Source organism: Pseudoliparis swirei, chromosome 18 (genome assembly GCF_029220125.1).
Source record: "Pseudoliparis swirei isolate HS2019 ecotype Mariana Trench chromosome 18, NWPU_hadal_v1, whole genome shotgun sequence".
In the NCBI taxonomy this organism is placed as follows: Eukaryota; Metazoa; Chordata; class Actinopteri; order Perciformes; family Liparidae; genus Pseudoliparis; species Pseudoliparis swirei.
In genome coordinates this window covers 1,056,279-1,078,997 of record NC_079405.1, presented here as the reverse complement: position 1 = coordinate 1,078,997, position 22,719 = coordinate 1,056,279, and the positions used below count along the sequence as shown (strand labels likewise).

Sequence of the window (22,719 nt, the reverse complement as noted above, 5' to 3'; positions counted from 1 at the left end):
TATTTATTGTGTATTGATGGTGTATTTATTGTGTATTCATTGTGTATTGTTGTGCTTTCTTTGTGAGTTTAAAGGAGATATATTTATATTAAACTCGTCACCTGGAAGACGGTCAGCTCCTCCAGGACGAGCTCCTCCACCCGACTGCCCCGCACCACGGACACCACCTTCAGCACCTTCCCATCATCTGACACACACACACACACACACACACACACACACACACACACCGTGTCTAAACGTTGACATTGAGACTGGTGGATGATTATTTTTGTATCAGTTTAGACCCCCCTCCCCCCCCCTCACCTGTGCCCAGGTGGAGCACGTGGTACGGGCCGTCCTCGGCCTCCACCCGGTCCACCACCACCCTCTTCAGCAGGTGGAGCTGGTTGACCCGGGTCAGGACGGGCCGTCCCCCCGCGGGCCGGACCGGGTCCCACATGAGCTGGTGCTGCCGCATGAAGCGCACCACCTCGTCAGGGAAGTCCTGAGTGGAGGAGCGGAGCGGGGCGTAGGTCTCACTGGGGCACTGAGGGGGCAGAGGTCAAGGTCACACACAGGGACAAGGTCAGGGGTCAAGGTCACACACCGGGGACATGGTCAGAGGTCAAGGTCACATGCCGATGGACAAGGTCGGGGGTCAAGGTCACACACGGGACAGTCAGAGGTCAAGGTCACATACCAAGGGGAGAGGTCAAAGATACAGGTCACACACCGAGGGGCAAGGTCAAGGTCACACACATAGACAATATCAGAGGTCAAGGTCGTGCATCGAGGTGTGAGGTCAGAGGTCAAGGTCACACACTTAGGGGACAATGAGATCAATTATCTGGTGATGTGGATTCTGTAGACGGCATTGCCCTGGCATCCAACACCACTGTAAAGAATCTTGGCGTTATCTTTGATCGGGACTTGTCCTTTAACTCCCACGTAAAGCAAATCTCAAGGACTGCATTCTTTCATCTACGTAATATTTCAAAAATCAGGCACATCTTGTCTCAAAAAGATGCAGAAAAATTGGTTCACGCGTTCGTTACTTCGAGACTGGATTACTGCAACTCCTTATTATCAGGCTGCTCTAATAAGTCTCTTAGGTCAACTCCTTATTATCAGGCTGCTCTAATAAGTCTCTTAGGTCAACTCCTTATTATCAGGCTGCTCTATAAGTCTCTTAGGTCAACTCCTTATTATCAGGCTGCTCTAATAAGTCTCTTAGGTCAACTCCTTATTATCAGGCTGCTCTAAGTCTCTTAGGTCAACTCCTTATGATCAGGCTGCTCTATAAGTCTCTTAGGTCAACTCCTTATTATCAGGCTGCTCTATAAGTCTCTTAGGTCAACTCCTTATGATCAGGCTGCTCTATAAGTCTCTATAGTCAACTCTTTATTATCAGGCTGCTCTATAAGTCTCTATAGTCAACTCCTTATGATCAGGCTGCTCTATAAGTCTCTTAAGTCAACTCCTTATGACCAGGCTGCTCTATAAGTCTCTATAGTCAACTCCTTATTATCAGGCTGCTCTATAAGTCTCTATAGTCAACTCCTTATTATCAGGCTGCTCTATAAGTCTCTATAGTCAACTCCTTATGATCAGGCTGCTCTATAAGTCTCTATAGTCAACTCCTTATTATCAGGCTGCTCTATAAGTCTCTTAAGTCAACTCCTTATTATCAGGCTGCTCTATAAGTCTCTTAGGTCAACTCCTTATGATCAGGCTGCTCTATAAGTCTCTATAGTCAACTCCTTATTATCAGGCTGCTCTATAAGTCTCTATAGTCAACTCCTTATGATCAGGCTGCTCTATAAGTCTCTTAAGTCAACTCCTTATGATCAGGCTGCTCTATAAGTCTCTATAGTCAACTCCTTATTATCAGGCTGCTCTATAAGTCTCTATAGTCAACTCCTTATTATCAGGCTGCTCTATAAGTCTCTATAGTCAACTCCTTATGATCAGGCTGCTCTATAAGTCTCTATAGTCAACTCCTTATTATCAGGCTGCTCTATAAGTCTCTTAAGTCAACTCCTTATTATCAGGCTGCTCTATAAGTCTCTTAGGTCAACTCCTTATTATCAGGCTGCTCTATAAGTCTCTTAGGTCAACTCCTTATTATCAGGCTGCTCTAATAAGTCTCTTAGGTCAACTCCTTATTATTAGGCTGCTCTATAAGTCTCTTAAGTCAACTCCTTATTATCAGGCTGCTCTATAAGTCTCTTAGGTCAACTCCTTATTATCAGGCTGCTCTATAAGTCTCTTAGGTCAACTCCTTATTATCAGGCTGCTCTATAAGTCTCTTAAGTCAACTCCTTATTATCAGGCTGCTCTATAAGTCTCTTAGGTCAACTCCTTATTATCAGGCTGCTCTAATAAGTCTCTTAAGTCAACTCCTTATTATCAGGCTGCTCTATAAGTCTCTTAGGTCAACTCCTTATTATCAGGCTGCTCTATAAGTCTCTTAAGTCAACTCCTTATTATCAGGCTGCTCTATAAGTCTCTTAGGTCAACTCCTTATTATCAGGCTGCTCTAAGTCTCTTAGGTCAACTCATTATGATCAGGCTGCTCTATAAGTCTCTTAGGTCAACTCCTTATTATCAGGCTGCTCTATAAGTCTCTTAGGTCAACTCCTTATTATCAGGCTGCTCTAAGTCTCTTAGGTCAACTCCTTATGATCAGGCTGCTCTATAAGTCTCTTAGGTCAACTCCTTATTATCAGGCTGCTCTATAAGTCTCTTAGGTCCCTCCAGTTGATCCAGAATGCTGCAGCTCGTGTTCTCACTAAAACTAAGAAAAGAGATCACATCACTCCTGCACTAGCTGCTCTGCACTGGCTCCCAGTAAAATCAAGAATCACTTTTAAAATTCTTCTCTTAACGTACAAAGCCTTGATTGGTGATGCACCATCATATCTTAAGGAGCTTGTAGTACCATATTGCCCCACTAGAGAGCTACGCTCACTAAATGCGGGACTACTTGTAGTTCCTAGAGTCTTAAAAGTAGAATGGGAGCCAGAGCCTTTAGTTATCAAGCTCCTCTTTTATGGAACCAGCTTCACCTTCAGTCCGGGAGGCAGACACAGTCACCTCGTTTAAGAGTAGACTTAAGACCTTCCTCTTTGACAGAGCTTATAGTTAGGGCTGAATCAGGTTCACCTGGTCCAGCCCTTGATATGCTGCTATAGGCTTATAGCTGCCGGGGGACGTTTAGGATGCACTGAGTACCTATCTCCTCTTTTTTCTCTCCTTAAGGATGAATGTTCATCTCTCCATCACACGTTACTAACTCTGCTTTCTCCCCGGAGTCCTTGTGACTTCACGTCTCATGGGGTCATCGGACCCTATGAGACGGCATAGATCCTATCTGCTGATGGATCATCGAGGTCTGGGTCGTGGAGTTCCTGCTCCTGACTACGCCACTGTCCTGTTGAGACTCCGCCCACTGTTGAGACTCCGCCCACTCCTCCTCTCTACCTCCATCTGCCTGATTTATTTTTATTTATTTATTTATTTAGAGAATAAGGGACAGTGCATATTGATAGACAGTACAATGTACATGTAAATATGACAGATTATAGCCGGGAGGCTAGTTTCCATCTGTAGTCCCTTGGCAGGTTGATGTAGTTTAAGAATACAAGCAGAGTGAAATAGAAAGCACACATCACTTCACACGTAATGACAGTACAGCAATACAAAAGAAGAAAAGAAGATTAATAAAAAGGTGCATTTAGGACATTTGGAAACCGTGCGGATTTACTCTAATGGTCACAGGGCTGATGAAGTCTGAGCCGTGCCTTCAGGTGGCCTTTGAAGGTGACCAGGCTGGGGCTTTCCCTTATAGAAGGAGGTAGGCTGTTCCACACCATGCATCCTTTGAAGGTGACCAGGCTGGGGCTTTCCCTTATAGAAGGAGGTAGGCTGTTCCACATCATGCATCCTTTGAAGGACAGCACATTTTGCCCAAACAGGGTTTTTCTCAACGGGACCTCACAGTCCCTGTTTGTGACAGCTCTGGTGGACAGAGTGGAGTTAATAGATCGATGTTTGATAAAGGTTTTAAGGGGGGGTGGCGCTAGGCCATTTAGTACTTTGTAAATCAAACAGGCCGAAGTGAATTTTCTAAAGTTATTAAAACTTAACATGTTGTATTTGGTTAAAATATAGCAATGATGATACTTAAAAGGTTTTTTATCCAGTATTTTCAATGCTTTTTTATAGAGTAGTTCGACCAGTTTAATAATTATTGAGCTTGGCATAGACCAACTGGTTAAGCAGTAGCTCACATGTGAAAGTATCATACAATGTAAAAACAGCAAAGCGGCATTATTCGATAGAGAGTTTCTTATTTGTTTGAAATTATGTATGTGGAAATTTATGGTTTTCGACATCATTTTAACATGGCTCCTAAAGGAGAGTGTGGAATCAAGCATAATGCCGAAGTATTTGAACTCATTAACAACATTCAGTTTCTCAGTTCCCAAAAACACATTAGAATGTGCAACAGTTGAGGATTGCTTAGAAAAGAACATACACCCTATTTTTTTCGTGTTCAATGAGAGACAGGACCTGGTGAGCCAGCCTTGAATATGACTCAGAGCAGTAGAGAGCACTCGTGCTGCCTCCTCACTATTTTTGGCCACCGTAAAAATGACCGTGTCATCAGCATACAGTTGAACATCCACATTGAAGCAAGAGTCAGGTAAGTCATTAATATAAAGAGAGAATAAAATGGGCGCCAGTATGGATCCTTGGGGGACCCCTACTGGGCAGCCCAGGTAAGACGAGCTGACACCATCAACCACAGTACATTGTTCTCTATGGGATAAATAAGATCCAAACCATTTGATGGCTTGATCAGAGAAGTTAAAGCCTAACAGTTTGCTTCGTAGCACATCATGGTTAACTGTATCGAACGCTCTTTTTAAATCTAAAAATACAGCACCTACGCAGCTCTTCTTATCTAATAAACTTTTAAATTTCTCCATGAGCGTAACCAGTGCAGATTCCGTGGAATGATGCGGTCGAAAACCAAACTGCATGGGGTGCAGGGGGGTTTGACCATTATTAAGAAATTCTATTATTTGTTTAGCGATCCATTTTTCTATAATTTTAGAGATGGATGGTGGAGGTCTCCATCGTGGAATATGCCTACTATGAACTATTCATACACTCTGTCATATTCATTGAATGTATTTAAACTCTAAATCTGTCCTTCTGGTCACATGACATCTATTGTTCTGTCCATCCTGGAGAGGGATCCTCCTCTGTTGCTCTCCTCCAGGTTTCTTCCCTTTTTTCCCCCCTGAAGGGTTATTTGGGAGTTTTTCCTGGTCCGATGTGAGGTTTTGGGGCAGGGATGTCTATGTGTACAGATTGTAAAGCACTCCGAGACAAATTTGTAATTTGTGAAATTGGGCTATACAAATAAACTGAATTGAATTGAATTGAATTGAATGAACTCCCCCCCATGGAGGCGCAGCTCTAGTTCTGAGTGGCGGAGGTTCTGACTCACGGTGCCGGGCCTCGGGTACGGGATGCGACCTTTGAACTCCACCCAGCGGTGACCGGCTCCTCCCTCTTTGTGGGAGAACGGCCCGTTGAACACGGAGCGGAGGGAAGACATGGAGTACACACACACTGCTGAGCCCGGGAAGAGGGAGCTGAGGAGGAGGAGGGGGGGGAGGAGGAGGAGGGGGAGGAGAGAGGGGTAAGAGGAGGATGTGCAAAGGGAGGAGGTGTGTGAGTGTTTTATTACATCAGGGTTACAATAACACAACCAGCTGGGCCTCTTCACCTTTGACCTCTAACAGCTATAAGAAGGTTGCAGGAAGAGGAGGAGGAAAGGAGAGGAGGAGATGAGGAGGAGAGGAGGAGGAAAGGAGGAGGAGGAGGAGGGGGAGGGGGAGGAAAGAGAGAGGAGGAGGAGGAGGAGAGGAGGAGGAGGTGGAGGAGGAGAAGGAGGAGAGGAGGAGAGGAGGAAGAGGAGAGGAGGAGATGAGGAGGAGAGGAGGAGGAGGAAGAGAGGAGGAGGAGAAGAGGAAGAGGAGGAGGGGGAGGAGGGAGGAGGAAGAGGAGGAGGAGGAGGAGGAGGAGGAGAGAGGAGGAGGAGGAGGTGGAGGAGGAGGAGAGGAGGAGGAGGTGGAGGAGGAGGAGGAGGAGGAGGAGGAGGAGGAGGAGGAGGAGGAGGAGGAGGAGAAGGAGAGGAGGAGGAGGAGGAGAGGAGGAGGAGGAGGGGGAGGAGGAGGGAGGAGGAGAGGAGGAGGGGGAGGAGTAGGAGAGGAGGAGGAGGAGAGGAGGAGGAGGAGGAGGAGGAGGAGGAGGAGGAGGAGGAGGAGGAGGAGGAGAGAGGAGGAGGAGGAGGAGGAGGAGGAGGAGGAGGAGGAGGAGGAGGAGGAGGAGGAGGAGGAGGAGGAGGAGGAGGAGGAGGAGGAGGAGGAGAGGAGGAGGAGGAGGAGGAGGAGGAGGAGGAGGAGGAGGAGGAGGAGGAGGAGGAGGAGGAGGAGGAGGAGGAGAGGAGGAGGAGGAGGAGGAGGAGGAGGAGGAGGAGGAGGAGGAGGAGGAGGAGGAGGAGGAGGAGAGGAGGAGGAGAGGAGGAGGAGGAGGAGGAGAGGAGGAGGAGAGGAGGAGGAAGAGGTCTCACCTGGACGTGCTGAACACCCCGTACACCATGGGGTTCTGCGGGTCCTTTGTCTCCAGAACAAAGACGTCCTCTAGAAGAACAACGAGTCACTGAGTCTGTGCTCCTCATGGAGGAGGAGGAGGAACATGGAGGAAGAAAGAAAGAAGGAAGGAAGGAAGGAGGAGTTACCGAGCTCATCAAAGTGCGTGTCCACTCCAGACGGTCCAGGAACTGAACACACAAGTCTGGCTTTTAGGAACGTGGTCCACCGATTTATGAGACTCCTCTTCCCTCCTACATCATTCTGGAGGAGGAGAGGAGGAGGAGAAGGGAGAGAGGAGGTGAGCTGAAGGTGCAGGTGGTAACATCCGCTGGTTAAAGCTGCTCTCATAGTGACATCACAGGTTGGAGTCCTGTCTTCTTCTTCTTCTTCCTCCTCCTCCTCGTCTTCCTCACCTTGCAGACTCGAGCCACCCGGCTGTGGACCCGCTGGTCCTCCTCTCCGGACTCAGACCAGCGCTCCCTGAAGAAGAAGTAGACCTTGTCGTCGTCTGGACTGTGAGTGTCGGGGATGGAGAAGGAGGCCACGAAGACCGGGTCTGAGGGGGGGGGGGGGGTGAGACAGTGGTGCATTGTGGGAGCACATTGGCGGCCGGTCTGGGTCTAGAGACTCACCGTGGAGCCAGTTGTGGTCGTAGGCCTCCGTCTGGATGTGAGGCTGCCGGCTGCTCACTGGAGCCCGGAGCAGGGCGGGGTTGGCCCCCATGAAGTCCACCGAGGAGCCGGCGTACAGCGCGCCACCTGGTGGGGGGGGGGCTCAGTGTCGGGGCTGTGTGACAGTGGTCACACCTGCAGCCCATCAGTTTTTCAACTCAAGTTTCAAGTTTTTATTGTCACATCCCCTTTTATACAAGTATAATCGGTTCGTGAAATTCTTATGTGCAAAACACCCGACAGCAGTAGCAGACTAAAAAAAGAATAAGAATGAGAATAAACTATACAATATCCACACAAAAAAAAGAAGAAAGTATTAACAATATATATATAAAACAATGTAATAGAATATACATCATGGCAATATATATATATAAAACAATGTAATAAAATATACACTTTTTTTGAGACTATATATATATATATATGTATATACATACAATATATATATACAATATATATATATAAACAATGTAATAAAATATACACCATGGCCATAGATATTCACAGAATATGTTCTGGTGTGTAGTGTTAATGAGGGTCTCAGTCCTTGTTCAGCAGCCTGATGGCCTGACTGAAGAAGCTGAGGTGAGTAGAGGGAGCAGATCTTCAGGAGAGCAGCCTGACCAGGAGGCGAGGAGGATCTCCTGGACCTCAGGAACCTCAGGAGGAGAGCCGCATCACACAGGAGGTAACCGAGCACCCTCTCCTCTGCTCCGCCCACACTGGAGAGGAACCGCCTCAACCAGGAGAGAGGAACCACCTCAACCAGGAGAGAGGAACCACCTCAACCAGGAGAGAGGAACCACCTCAACCAGGAGAGAGGAACCACCTCAACCCTGGAGAGGAACCGCCTCAACCAGGAGAGGAACCGCCTCAACGAGGAGAGGAACCACCTCAACCAGGAGAGGAACCGCCTCAATGAGGAGAGGAACCGCCTCAACTAGGAGAGGAACCGCCTCAACGAGGAGAGGAACCGGCTCAACGAGGAGAGAGGAACCACCTCAACCAGGAGAGGAACCGCCTCAACGAGGTGAGAGGAACCACCTCAACGAGGAGAGGAACCGCCTCAACCAGGAGAGGAACCACCTCAACGAGGAGAGAGGAACCACCTCAACGAGGAGAGGAACCGCCTCAACCAGGAGAGGAACCACCTCAACGAGGAGAGGAACCACCTCAATGAGGAGAGAGGAACCACCTCAACCAGGAGAGGAACCGCCTCAACGAGGTGAGAGGAACCACCTCAACCAGGAGGAACCACCTCAACCAGGAGAGAGGAACCACCTCAACCAGGAGAGAGGAACCACCTCAACCAGGAGAGGAACCGCCTCAACCAGGAGAGAGGAACCACCTCAACCAGGAGAGAGGAACCGCCTCAACCAGGAGAGGAACCACCTCAACCAGGAGAGAGGAACCACCTTAACCAGGAGAGGAACCGCCTCAACCAGGAGAGGAACCACCTCAACCAGGAGAGGAACCACCTCAATGAGGAGAGGAACAGCCTCAACCAGGAGAGGAACCACCTCAACAAGGAGAGGAACCGCCTCAACCAGGAGAGAGGAACCACCTCAACCAGGAGAGAGGAACCACCTCAACCAGGAGAGAGGAACCGCCTCGACCAGGATAGGAACCACCTCAACCAGGAGAGAGGAACCACCTTAACCAGGAGAGGAACCGCCTCAACCAGGAGAGGAACCACCTCAACCAGGAGAGAGGAACCACATTAACCAGGAGAGGAACCACCTCAACCAGGAGTGGAACCACCTCAATGAGGAGAGGAACCGCCTCAACCAGGAGAGGAACCACCTCAACCAGGAGAGGAACCGCCTCAACCAGGAGAGAGGAACCACCTCAACCAGGAGAGAGGAACCGCCTCAACCAGGAGAGGAACCACCTCAACCAGGAGAGGAACCGCCTCAACCAGGAGAGGAACCACCTCAACCAGGAGAGGAACCACCTCAATGAGGAAAGGAACCGCCTCAACCAGGAGAGGAACCGCCTCAACCAGGAGACCGTTTATTAAAGGACACTTTACGCTACGACTCTGAATCTCCTGATTGTGAATCATGTCTCTAAATCCCCCAGGTTGTGTGTGTGTGTACTGGACCTACCAGTCAGTAGAGCAGTGAACGGCTCCCTGGGACTGAAGGGACATTTCCCTCTTCCGGACTCTGTGTGAGACATCATGAACACTGGGTCCTAGAGAGAGAAGATGCATGAACACGTGAACACATGAACACATGGACACATGAACACATGGACACATGAACACATGAACACATGAATACATGAACACATGAATACATGAACACATGAATACATGAACACATGAACACATGAACACATGAACACATGAACACATGGACACATGAACACATGAACACATGAACACATGAACACATGGACACATGAACACATGAACACATGAACACATGGACACATGAACACATGAACACATGAACATGAACACATGAACACATGAACACATGAACACATGAATACATGGACACATGAACACATGAACACATGGACACATGAACACATGGACACATGAACACATGAACACATGAACACATGAACACATGGACACATGAATACATGAACACATGAAGACATGAACACATGAATACGTGAACACATGAATACGTGAACACATGAACACGTGAACACGTGAACACATGAACACATGGACACATGAACACATGAACACGTGAATACATGAACACATGAACACACGTGAACACATGAACACATGAACACATGAACACATGGACACATGAATACATGAACACATGAATACATGAACACATGAACACATGAACACATGGACACATGAATACATGAACACATGAATACATGAACACATGAACACATGAACACATGAACACATGAACACATGAACACATGAACACATGGACACATGAACACATGAACACATGAACACATGAACACGTGAACACATGGACACATGAACACATGGACACATGGACACATGAACACATGAAGACATGAACACATGGACACATGAACACATGAACACATGAATACATGAACACATGGACACATGAACACATGAACACATGAACACATGAACACATGGACACATGAACACATGGACACATGAACACATGAATACATGAACACATGGACACATGAACACATGGACACATGAACACATGAATACATGAACACATGGACACATGAATACATGAACACATGAACACATGAACACATGAACACATGGACACATGAACACATGGACACATGAACACATGAATACATCACATGAACACATTAACACATGGACACATGAACACATGAACATGAACACATGAACACATGAACACATGGACACATGAACACATGGACACATGAACACATGAACACATGAACATGAACACATGGACACATGAACACATGAACACATGGACACATGAACACATGAACACATGGACACATGAACACATGGACACATGAACACATGAACACATGGACACATGAACACATGAACACATGGACACATGAACACATGAACACATGAACACATGAACACATGAACACATGGACACATGAACACATGGACACATGAACACATGAATACATGAACACATGGACACATGAACACATGGACACATGGACACATGAATACATGAACACATGGACACATGAACACATGGACACATGGACACATGAACACATGAATACATGAACACATGGACACATGAACACATGGACACATGGACACATGGACACATGAACACATGAACACATGGACACATGAACACATGAACACATGGACACATGAACACATTGGCACATGGACACATGAACACATGGGCACATGAACACATGGACACATGGACACATGAAAACATGAACACATGGACACATGAACATGTGGACACATGGACACGTGAACACATGGACACGTGAACACGTGGACACGTGAACACATGGACACGTGAACACATGGACACATGAACACATGAACACATGAACACATGGACACATGAACACATGAACACATGGACACATGAACACATGAACACATGGACACATGAACACATGAATACATGAACACATGGACACATGAACACATGGACACATGGACACATGAACACATGGACACATGAACACATGAACACATGGACATGCACACATGAATACATGAACACATGGACACATGAACACATGGACACATGAACACATGAATACATGAACACATGGACACATGAACACATGAACACATGGACACATGAACACATGAATACATGGACACATGAACACATGATACACGAATACATGAACACATGAACACATGAACACATGGACACATGAACACATGAATACATGGACACATGAACACATGAATACATGGACATGAACACATGAACACATGGACACATGAACACATGAACACATGAACACATGACACATGGACATGAACACATGAACACATGGACACATGAACACATGAACACATGACACATGAACACATGAATATGAACACATGGACACATGAACACATGAACACATGGACACATGACACATGGACACATGGACACATGAACACATGAACATGAATACATGGACACATGAATACATGGACACATGAATACATGGACACATGGACACATGAATACATGGACACATGGACACATGAACACATGAATACATGGACACATGAATACATGGACACATGAACACATGGACACATGGACACATGGACACATGAATACATGAACACATGAATACATGAACACATGGACACATGGACACATGAACACATGAACACATGGACACATGAACACATGGACACATGGACACATGAACACATGAACACATGAACACATGAACACATGAATACATGAACACATGAACACATGAACACATGGACACATGAACACATGGACACATGAATACATGAACACATGGACACATGAACACATGAACACATGGACACATGAATACATGAACACATGACACATGAACACATGGACACATGAACACATGAATACATGGACACATGAACATGAACACATGGACACATGAACACATGAACACATGGACACATGAACACATGAATACATGAACACATGGACACATGAACACATGGACACATGAACACATGAACACATGAACACATGAACACATGGACACATGAACACATGGACACATGAACACATGAATACATGAACATGGACACATGAACACATGAACACATGAACACATGGACACATGAACATGAACATGGACACATGGACACATGGACACATGAACACATGAACACATGGACACATGAACACATGGACACATGGACACATGGACACATGAACACATGAACACATGGACACATGAACACATGAACACATGGACACATGAACACATTGAATACATGGACACATGAACACATGGACACATGGACACATGAACACATGGACACATGGACACATGAACACATGAACACATGGACACATGAACACATGGACACATGAACACATGAACACATGAACACATGGACACATGAACACATGAACACATGGACACATGGACACATGGACACATGAACACATGAACACATGGACACATGAACACATGGACACATGAACACATGAACACATGGACACATGAACACATGAATACATGAACACATGGACACATGAACACATGGACACATGGACACATGGACACATGAACACATGGACACATGAACACATGGACACATGAACACATGGACACATGGACACATGAACACATGGACACATGGACACATGAACACATGAACACATGGACACATGGACACATGAACACATGAACACATGGACACATGAACACATGAACATGGACACATGAACACATGAACACATGGACACATGGACACATGAACACATGAACACATGGACACATGGACACATGAACACATGAACACATGGACACATGAACACATGAACATGGACACATGAACACATGAACACATGGACACATGAACACATGAACACATGGACACATGAACATGAACACATGGACACATGAACAACATGAACACATGGACATGAACACATGGACATGAATACATGAACATGAACACATGAATACATGGACACATGAAACATGAACACATGAACACATGGACACATGAACACATGGACACATGAACACATGAATACATGAACACATGGACACATGAACACATGAACACATGGACACATGAACACATGAACACATGGACACATGAACACATGAACACATGGACACATGGACACATGAAACACAAACACATGAACACATGGACACATGAACACATGGACACATGGACACATGAACACATGGACACATGAACACATGAACACATGGACACATGAACACATGGACACATGAACACATGAACACATGGACACATGAACACATGAACACATGAACACATGGACACATGAACACATGGACACATGACATGAACACATGGACACATGGACACATGAACACATGAACACATGGACACATGAATACATGAACACATGAACACATGAACACATGGACACATGGACACATGAACACATGAACACATGGACACATGAACACATGGACACATGGACACATGGACACATGAACACATGAACACATGAACACATGAATACATGGACACATGAACACATGGACACATGAACACATGGACACATGAACACATGAACACATGGACACATGAACACATGAATACATGGACACATGGACACATGGACACATGAACACATGAACACATGGACACATGAACACATGAATACATGGACACATGAACACATGGACACATGGACACATGAACACATGAACACATGGACACATGAACACATGAACACATGGACACATGAATACATGAACACATGGACACATGAACACATGGACACATGGACACATGGACACATGGACACATGAATACATGAACACATGGACACATGAACACATGGACACATGAATACATGAACACATGGACACATGAATACATGAACACATGGACACATGAACACATGAACACATGAACACATGAATACATGAACACATGAACACATGGACACATGAACACATGGACACATGGACACATGAACACATGGACACATGGACACATGAACACATGAACACATGGACACATGAATACATGAACACATGAATACATGAACACATGAACACATGAACACATGAACACATGGACACATGGACACATGAACACATGAACACATGGACACATGAACACATGAACACATGAACACATGAACACATGGACACATGAACACATGGACACATGAACACATGAACACATGGACACATGAATACATGAACACATGGACACATGAACACATGAACACATGAACACATGGACACATGAACACATGGACACATGGACACATGAACACATGGACACATGAACACATGAACACATGAACACATGAACACATGAATACATGAACACATGAACACATGAACACATGAACACATGAATACATGAACACATGGACACATGAACACATGGACACATGGACACATGAACACATGAATACATGAACACATGGACACATGAACACATGAACACATGGACACATGAACACATGGACACATGAACACATGAACACATGAATACATGAACACATGGACACATGAATACATGAACACATGGACACATGAACACATGAACACATGGACACATGGACACATGAACACATGGACACATGAACACATGAACACATGGACACATGAACACATGGACACATGGACACATGGACACATGGACACATGAACACATGGACACATGAACACATGAACACATGGACACATGAACACATGAACACATGAACACATGGACACATGAATACATGAACACATGGACACATGGACACATGAACACATGAACACATGAACACATGAACACATGGACACATGAACACATGGACACATGGACACATGAACACATGGACACATGAATACATGAACACATGGACACATGAACACATGAACACATGGACACATGAACACATGGACACATGGACACATGAACACATGGACATGAACACATGAACATGGACACATGAACACATGAACACATGAACACATGGACACATGAACACATGAAGACATCACATGGACACATGAACACATGAATACATCACATGGACATGAACACATGAACACATGAACACATGAACACATGAACACATGGACACATGGACACATGAACACATGGACACATGGACACATGAACACATGAACACATGAATACATGAACACATGAACACATGAACACATGGACACATGAACACATGAACACATGAACACATGGACACATGAACACATGAACACATGAACACATGAACACATGAACACATGGACACATGAACACATGAACACATGAACACATGAACACATGGACACATGAATACATGAACACATGGACACATGAACACATGGACACATGAACACATGAACACATGAACACATGGACACATGAACACATGAACACATGAACACATGGACACATGGACACATGAATACATGAACACATGGACACATGAACACATGAACACATGAACACATGAACACATGAACACATGGACACATGAACACATGAACACATGGACACATGAACACATGGACACATGGACACATGAACACATGAACACATGGACACATGAACACATGAACACATGGACACATGAACACATGAACACATGAACACATGGACACATGAACACATGGACACATGAACACGTGGACACATGAACACATGAACACATGGACACATGGACACATGAACATGGACACATGGACACATGAACACATGAACACATGGACACATGAACACATGAACACATGGACACATGAACACATGAATACATGAATACATGAACACATGGACACATGAATACATGGACACATGGACACATGGACACATGAACACATGGACACATGGACACATGAACACATGGACACATGGACACATGGACACATGAACACATGGACACATGGACACATGAACACATGAACACATGGACACATGAACACATGAACACATGGACACATGAAACACGAATACATGAATACATGAACACATGGACACATGAACACATGAACACATGAATACATGGACACATGAACACATGAACATGAACACATGGACACATGAACACATGGACATGGACATGAACACATGGACACATGAACACATGAACACATGACACATGGACACATGAACACATGGACACATGAACACATGGACACATGGACACATGAACACATGAACACATGGACACATGAACACATGAACACATGAACACATGGACACATGAACACATGAACACATGGACACATGAACACATGAACACATGGACACATGGACACATGAACACATGGACACATGAACACATGGACACATGAACACATGGACACATGAACACATGAACACATGAACACATGGACACATGGACACATGAACACATGGACACATGAACACATGGACACATGGACACATGAACACATGAACACATGGACACATGGACACATGAACACATGGACACATGAACACATGGACACATGAACACATGAACACATGGACACATGAACACATGGACACATGAACACATGGACACATGGACACATGAACACATGAACACATGAACACATGAACACATGAACACATGAACACATGAACACATGGACACATGAACACATGAACACATGGACACATGAACACATGAACACATGGACACATGAACATGAACACATGGACACATGAATACATGGACACATGAACACATGGACACATGGACACATGAACACATGGACACATGACATGAACACATGGACACATGAACACATGGACACATGGACACATGAACACATGAACACATGGACACATGAACACATGGACACATGAACACATGAACACATGAACACATGGACACATGAATACATGAACACATGGACACATGAACACATGGACACATGAACACATGAACACATGAACACATGGACACATGAACACATGGACACATGGACACATGAACACATGGACACATGGACACATGAACACATGAACACATGGACACATGAACACATGGACACATGGACACATGAACACATGGACACATGAACACATGAACACATGAACACATGAATACATGGACACATGGACACATGAACACATGAACACATGGACACATGGACACATGAACACATGAACACATGAACACATGGACACATGGACACATGAACACATGGACACATGAACACATGAACACATGGACACATGGACACATGGACACATGAACACATGGACACATGGACACATGAACACATGGACACATGAACACATGGACACATGAACACATGAACACATGGACACATGGACACATGAACACATGGACACATGAACACATGGACACATGAACACATGGACACATGAACACATGGACACATGAACACATGGACACATGAATACATGAACACATGGACACATGAACACATGAACACATGGACACATGGACACATGAACACATGAACACATGGACACATGAACACATGGACACATGAATACATGAACACATGGACACATGGACACATGAACACATGAACACATGAACACATGGACACATGAACACATGGACACATGGACACATGGACACATGGACACATGAACACATGAACACATGGACACATGAACACATGAACACATGAACACATGGACACATGAACACATGGACACATGAACACATGAACACATGAACACATGGACACATGGACACATGAACACATGGACACATGAACACATGGACACATGGACACATGAACACATGACACATGGACACATGGACACATGAACACATGAACACATGGACACATGAATACATGAACACATGGACACATGAATACATGAACACATGGACACATGGACACATGAACACATGGACACATGGACACATGAACACATGAACACATGGACACATGAATACATGAACACATGGACACATGAACACATGGACACATGGACACATGAACACATGAACACATGAACACATGGACACATGGACACATGAATACATGAACACATGGACACATGAATACATGAACACATGAACACATGGACACATGAACACATGGACACATGAACACATGAACACATGGACACATGAACACATGGACACATGAACACATGAACACATGGACACATGAACACATGGACACATGAACACATGGACACATGAACACATGAACACATGGACACATGGACACATGAACACATGGACACATGGACACATGAACACATGGACACATGAACACATGAACACATGGACACATGGACACATGAACACATGAACACATGGACACATGGACACATGAACACATGAACACATGGACACATGGACACATGAACACATGGACACATGGACACATGGACACATGAACACATGAACACATGAACACATGGACACATGGACACATGAACACATGAACACATGAACACATGGACACATGGACACATGAACACATGGACACATGGACACATGAACACATGAACACATGGACACATGGACACATGGACACATGAACACATGGACACATGGACACATGAACACATGAACACATGGACACATGAACACATGGACACATGAACACATGGACACATGAACACATGGACACATGAACACATGGACACATGGACACATGAACACATGGACACATGAACACATGGACACATGGACACATGGACACATGAACACATGAACACATGGACACATGGACACATGAACACATGGACACATGGACACATGAACACATGGACATGAACACATGAACACATGAACACATGGACACATGGACACATGAACACATGGACACATGAACACATGAACACATGAACACATGGACACATGGACACATGAACACATGGACACATGAACACATGGACACATGGACACATGAACACATGAACACATGGACACATGGACACATGGACACATGGACACATGAACACATGGACACATGGACACATGGACACATGAACACATGAACACATGGACACATGGACACATGAACACATGGACACATGGACATGAACACATGAACACATGGACACATGGACACATGAACACATGAACACATGGACACATGGACACATGGACACATGAACACATGAACACATGGACACATGGACACATGAACACATGGACACATGGACACATGGACACATGAACACATGGACACATGAACACATGGACACATGGACACATGAACACATGAACACATGGACACATGGACACATGGACACATGAACACATGGACACATGAACACATGGACACATGAACACATGGACACATGGACACATGGACACATGAATACATGAACACATGAACACATGGACACATGAACACATGAACACATGGACACATGGACACATGAACACATGGACACATGAACACATGAACACATGGACACATGGACACATGAACACATGAACACATGGACACATGGACACATGAACACATGAACACATGGACACATGGACACATGAACACATGAACACATGGACACATGAACACATGGACACATGAACACATGAACACATGGACACATGAACACATGAACACATGGACACATGGACACATGAACACATGAACACATGAACACATGGACACATGGACACATGGACACATGAACACATGAACACATGGACACATGAACACATGGACACATGGACACATGAACACATGGACACATGAACACATGGACACATGAACACATGGACACATGAACACATGAACACATGGACACATGGACACATGAACACATGGACACATGGACACATGGACACATGAACACATGGACACATGGACACATGAACACATGGACACATGAACACATGGACACATGAACATGGACACATGAACACATGGACACATGGACACATGAACACATGGACACATGAACACATGGACACATGGACACATGAACACATGAACACATGAACACATGGACACATGGACACATGAACACATGAACACATGGACACATGGACACATGGACACATGAACACATGGACACATGAACACATGGACACATGAACACATGAACACATGGACACATGAACACATGGACACATGGACACATGGACACATGGACACATGAACACATGGACACATGGACACATGAATACATGAACACATGGACACATGGACACATGGACACATGGACACATGAACACATGAACACATGAACACATGGACACATGGACACATGAACACATGGACACATGGACACATGAATACATGGACACATGGACACATGGACACATGGACACATGGACACATGAACACATGAACATGAACACATGAATGCATGGACACATGGACACATGAACACATGAACACATGGACACATGGACACATGGACACATGAACACATGAACACATGAACACATGGACACATGAACACATGGACACATGGACACATGAACACATGAACACATGGACACATGGACATGAACACATGACACATGAACACATGGACACATGAACACATGAACACATGACACATGAACACATGGACACATGAACACATGGACACATGAACACATGGACACATGGACACATGGACACATGGACACATGAACACATGGACACATGAACACATGGACACATGGACACATGGACACATGAACACATGGACACATGAACACATGGACACATGACATGGACACATGAACACATGGACACATGGACACATGGACACATGAACACATGAACACATGGACACATGAACACATGGACACATGAACACATGGACACATGAACACATGGACACATGGACACATGGACACATGGACACATGAACACATGGACACATGAACACATGGACACATGGACACATGGACACATGGACACATGAACACATGGACACATGGACACATGAACACATGGACATGAACACATGGACACATGAACACATGAACACATGAACACATGGACACATGGACACATGGACACATGGACACATGGACACATGGACACATGAACACATGAACACATGGACACATGAACATGAACACATGGACACATGGACACATGAACACATGGACACATGAACACATGGACACATGGACACATGGACACATGGACACATGAACACATGAACACATGGACACATGAACACATGAACACATGAACACATGGACACATGAACACATGGACACATGAACACATGAACACATGAACACATGAACACATGAACACATGGACACATGAACACATGGACACATGAACACATGAACACATGGACACATGGACACATGGACACATGAACACATGAACACATGAACACATGGACACATGAACACATGAACACATGGACACATGAACACATGAACACATGGACACATGGACACATGGACATGGACACATGGACACATGAACACATGAACACATGAACACATGAACACATGAACACATGGACACATGGACACATGAACATGAACACATGGACACATGAACACATGGACACATGGACACATGGACACATGAACACATGAACACATGGACACATGAACACATGGACACATGAACACATGAACACATGGACACATGGACACATGGACACATGGACACATGGACACATGAATACATGAACACATGAACACATGGACACATGAACACATGGACACATGAACACATGGACACATGAACACATGGACACATGGACACATGGACACATGAACACATGAACACATGAACACATGGACACATGAACACATGGACACATGGACACATGAACACATGAACACATGGACACATGAACACATGGACACATGGACACATGGACACATGGACACATGAACACATGAACACATGAACACATGAACACATGAACACATGACACATGGACACATGAACACATGAACACATGAACATGGACACATGAACACATGAACACATGGACACATGGACACATGGACACATGAACACATGAACACATGAACACATGGACACATGAACACATGAACACATGGACACATGGACACATGGACACATGAACACATGGACACATGAACACATGAACACATGAACACATGAACACATGGACACATGGACACATGAACACATGAACACATGGACACATGAACACATGAACACATGGACACATGAACACATGAACACATGGACACATGAACACATGACACATGAACACATGGACACATGGACACATGGACACATGAACACATGAACACATGGACACATGGACACATGGACACATGAACACATGAACACATGAACACATGAACACATGGACACATGAACACATGGACACATGAACACATGGACACATGAACACATGGACACATGAACACATGAACACATGGACA

General features: G+C 44.9%; 1 protein-coding gene across 3 annotated transcripts in view; it reads right to left on the bottom strand.

Annotated features, from left to right (window-relative positions):
* si:dkey-49n23.1 (semaphorin-3D) overlaps nt 1-22,719 on the bottom strand; it is a 49,381-nt gene that overhangs the window by 5,930 nt on the left and 20,732 nt on the right. For all 3 annotated transcript variants that reach the window (XM_056438197.1, XM_056438195.1, XM_056438196.1), the window contains exons 7-14: nt 9,436-9,523; nt 7,286-7,411; nt 7,067-7,209; nt 6,800-6,914; nt 6,632-6,701; nt 5,504-5,651; nt 307-529; nt 102-187 (exon numbers count right to left, since the gene is read on the bottom strand). In XM_056438197.1, the coding sequence (XP_056294172.1) occupies nt 102-187; nt 307-529; nt 5,504-5,651; nt 6,632-6,701; nt 6,800-6,914; nt 7,067-7,209; nt 7,286-7,411; nt 9,436-9,523 (999 nt within the window). The remainder of the gene's footprint in view (nt 1-101; nt 188-306; nt 530-5,503; nt 5,652-6,631; nt 6,702-6,799; nt 6,915-7,066; nt 7,210-7,285; nt 7,412-9,435; nt 9,524-22,719) is intronic.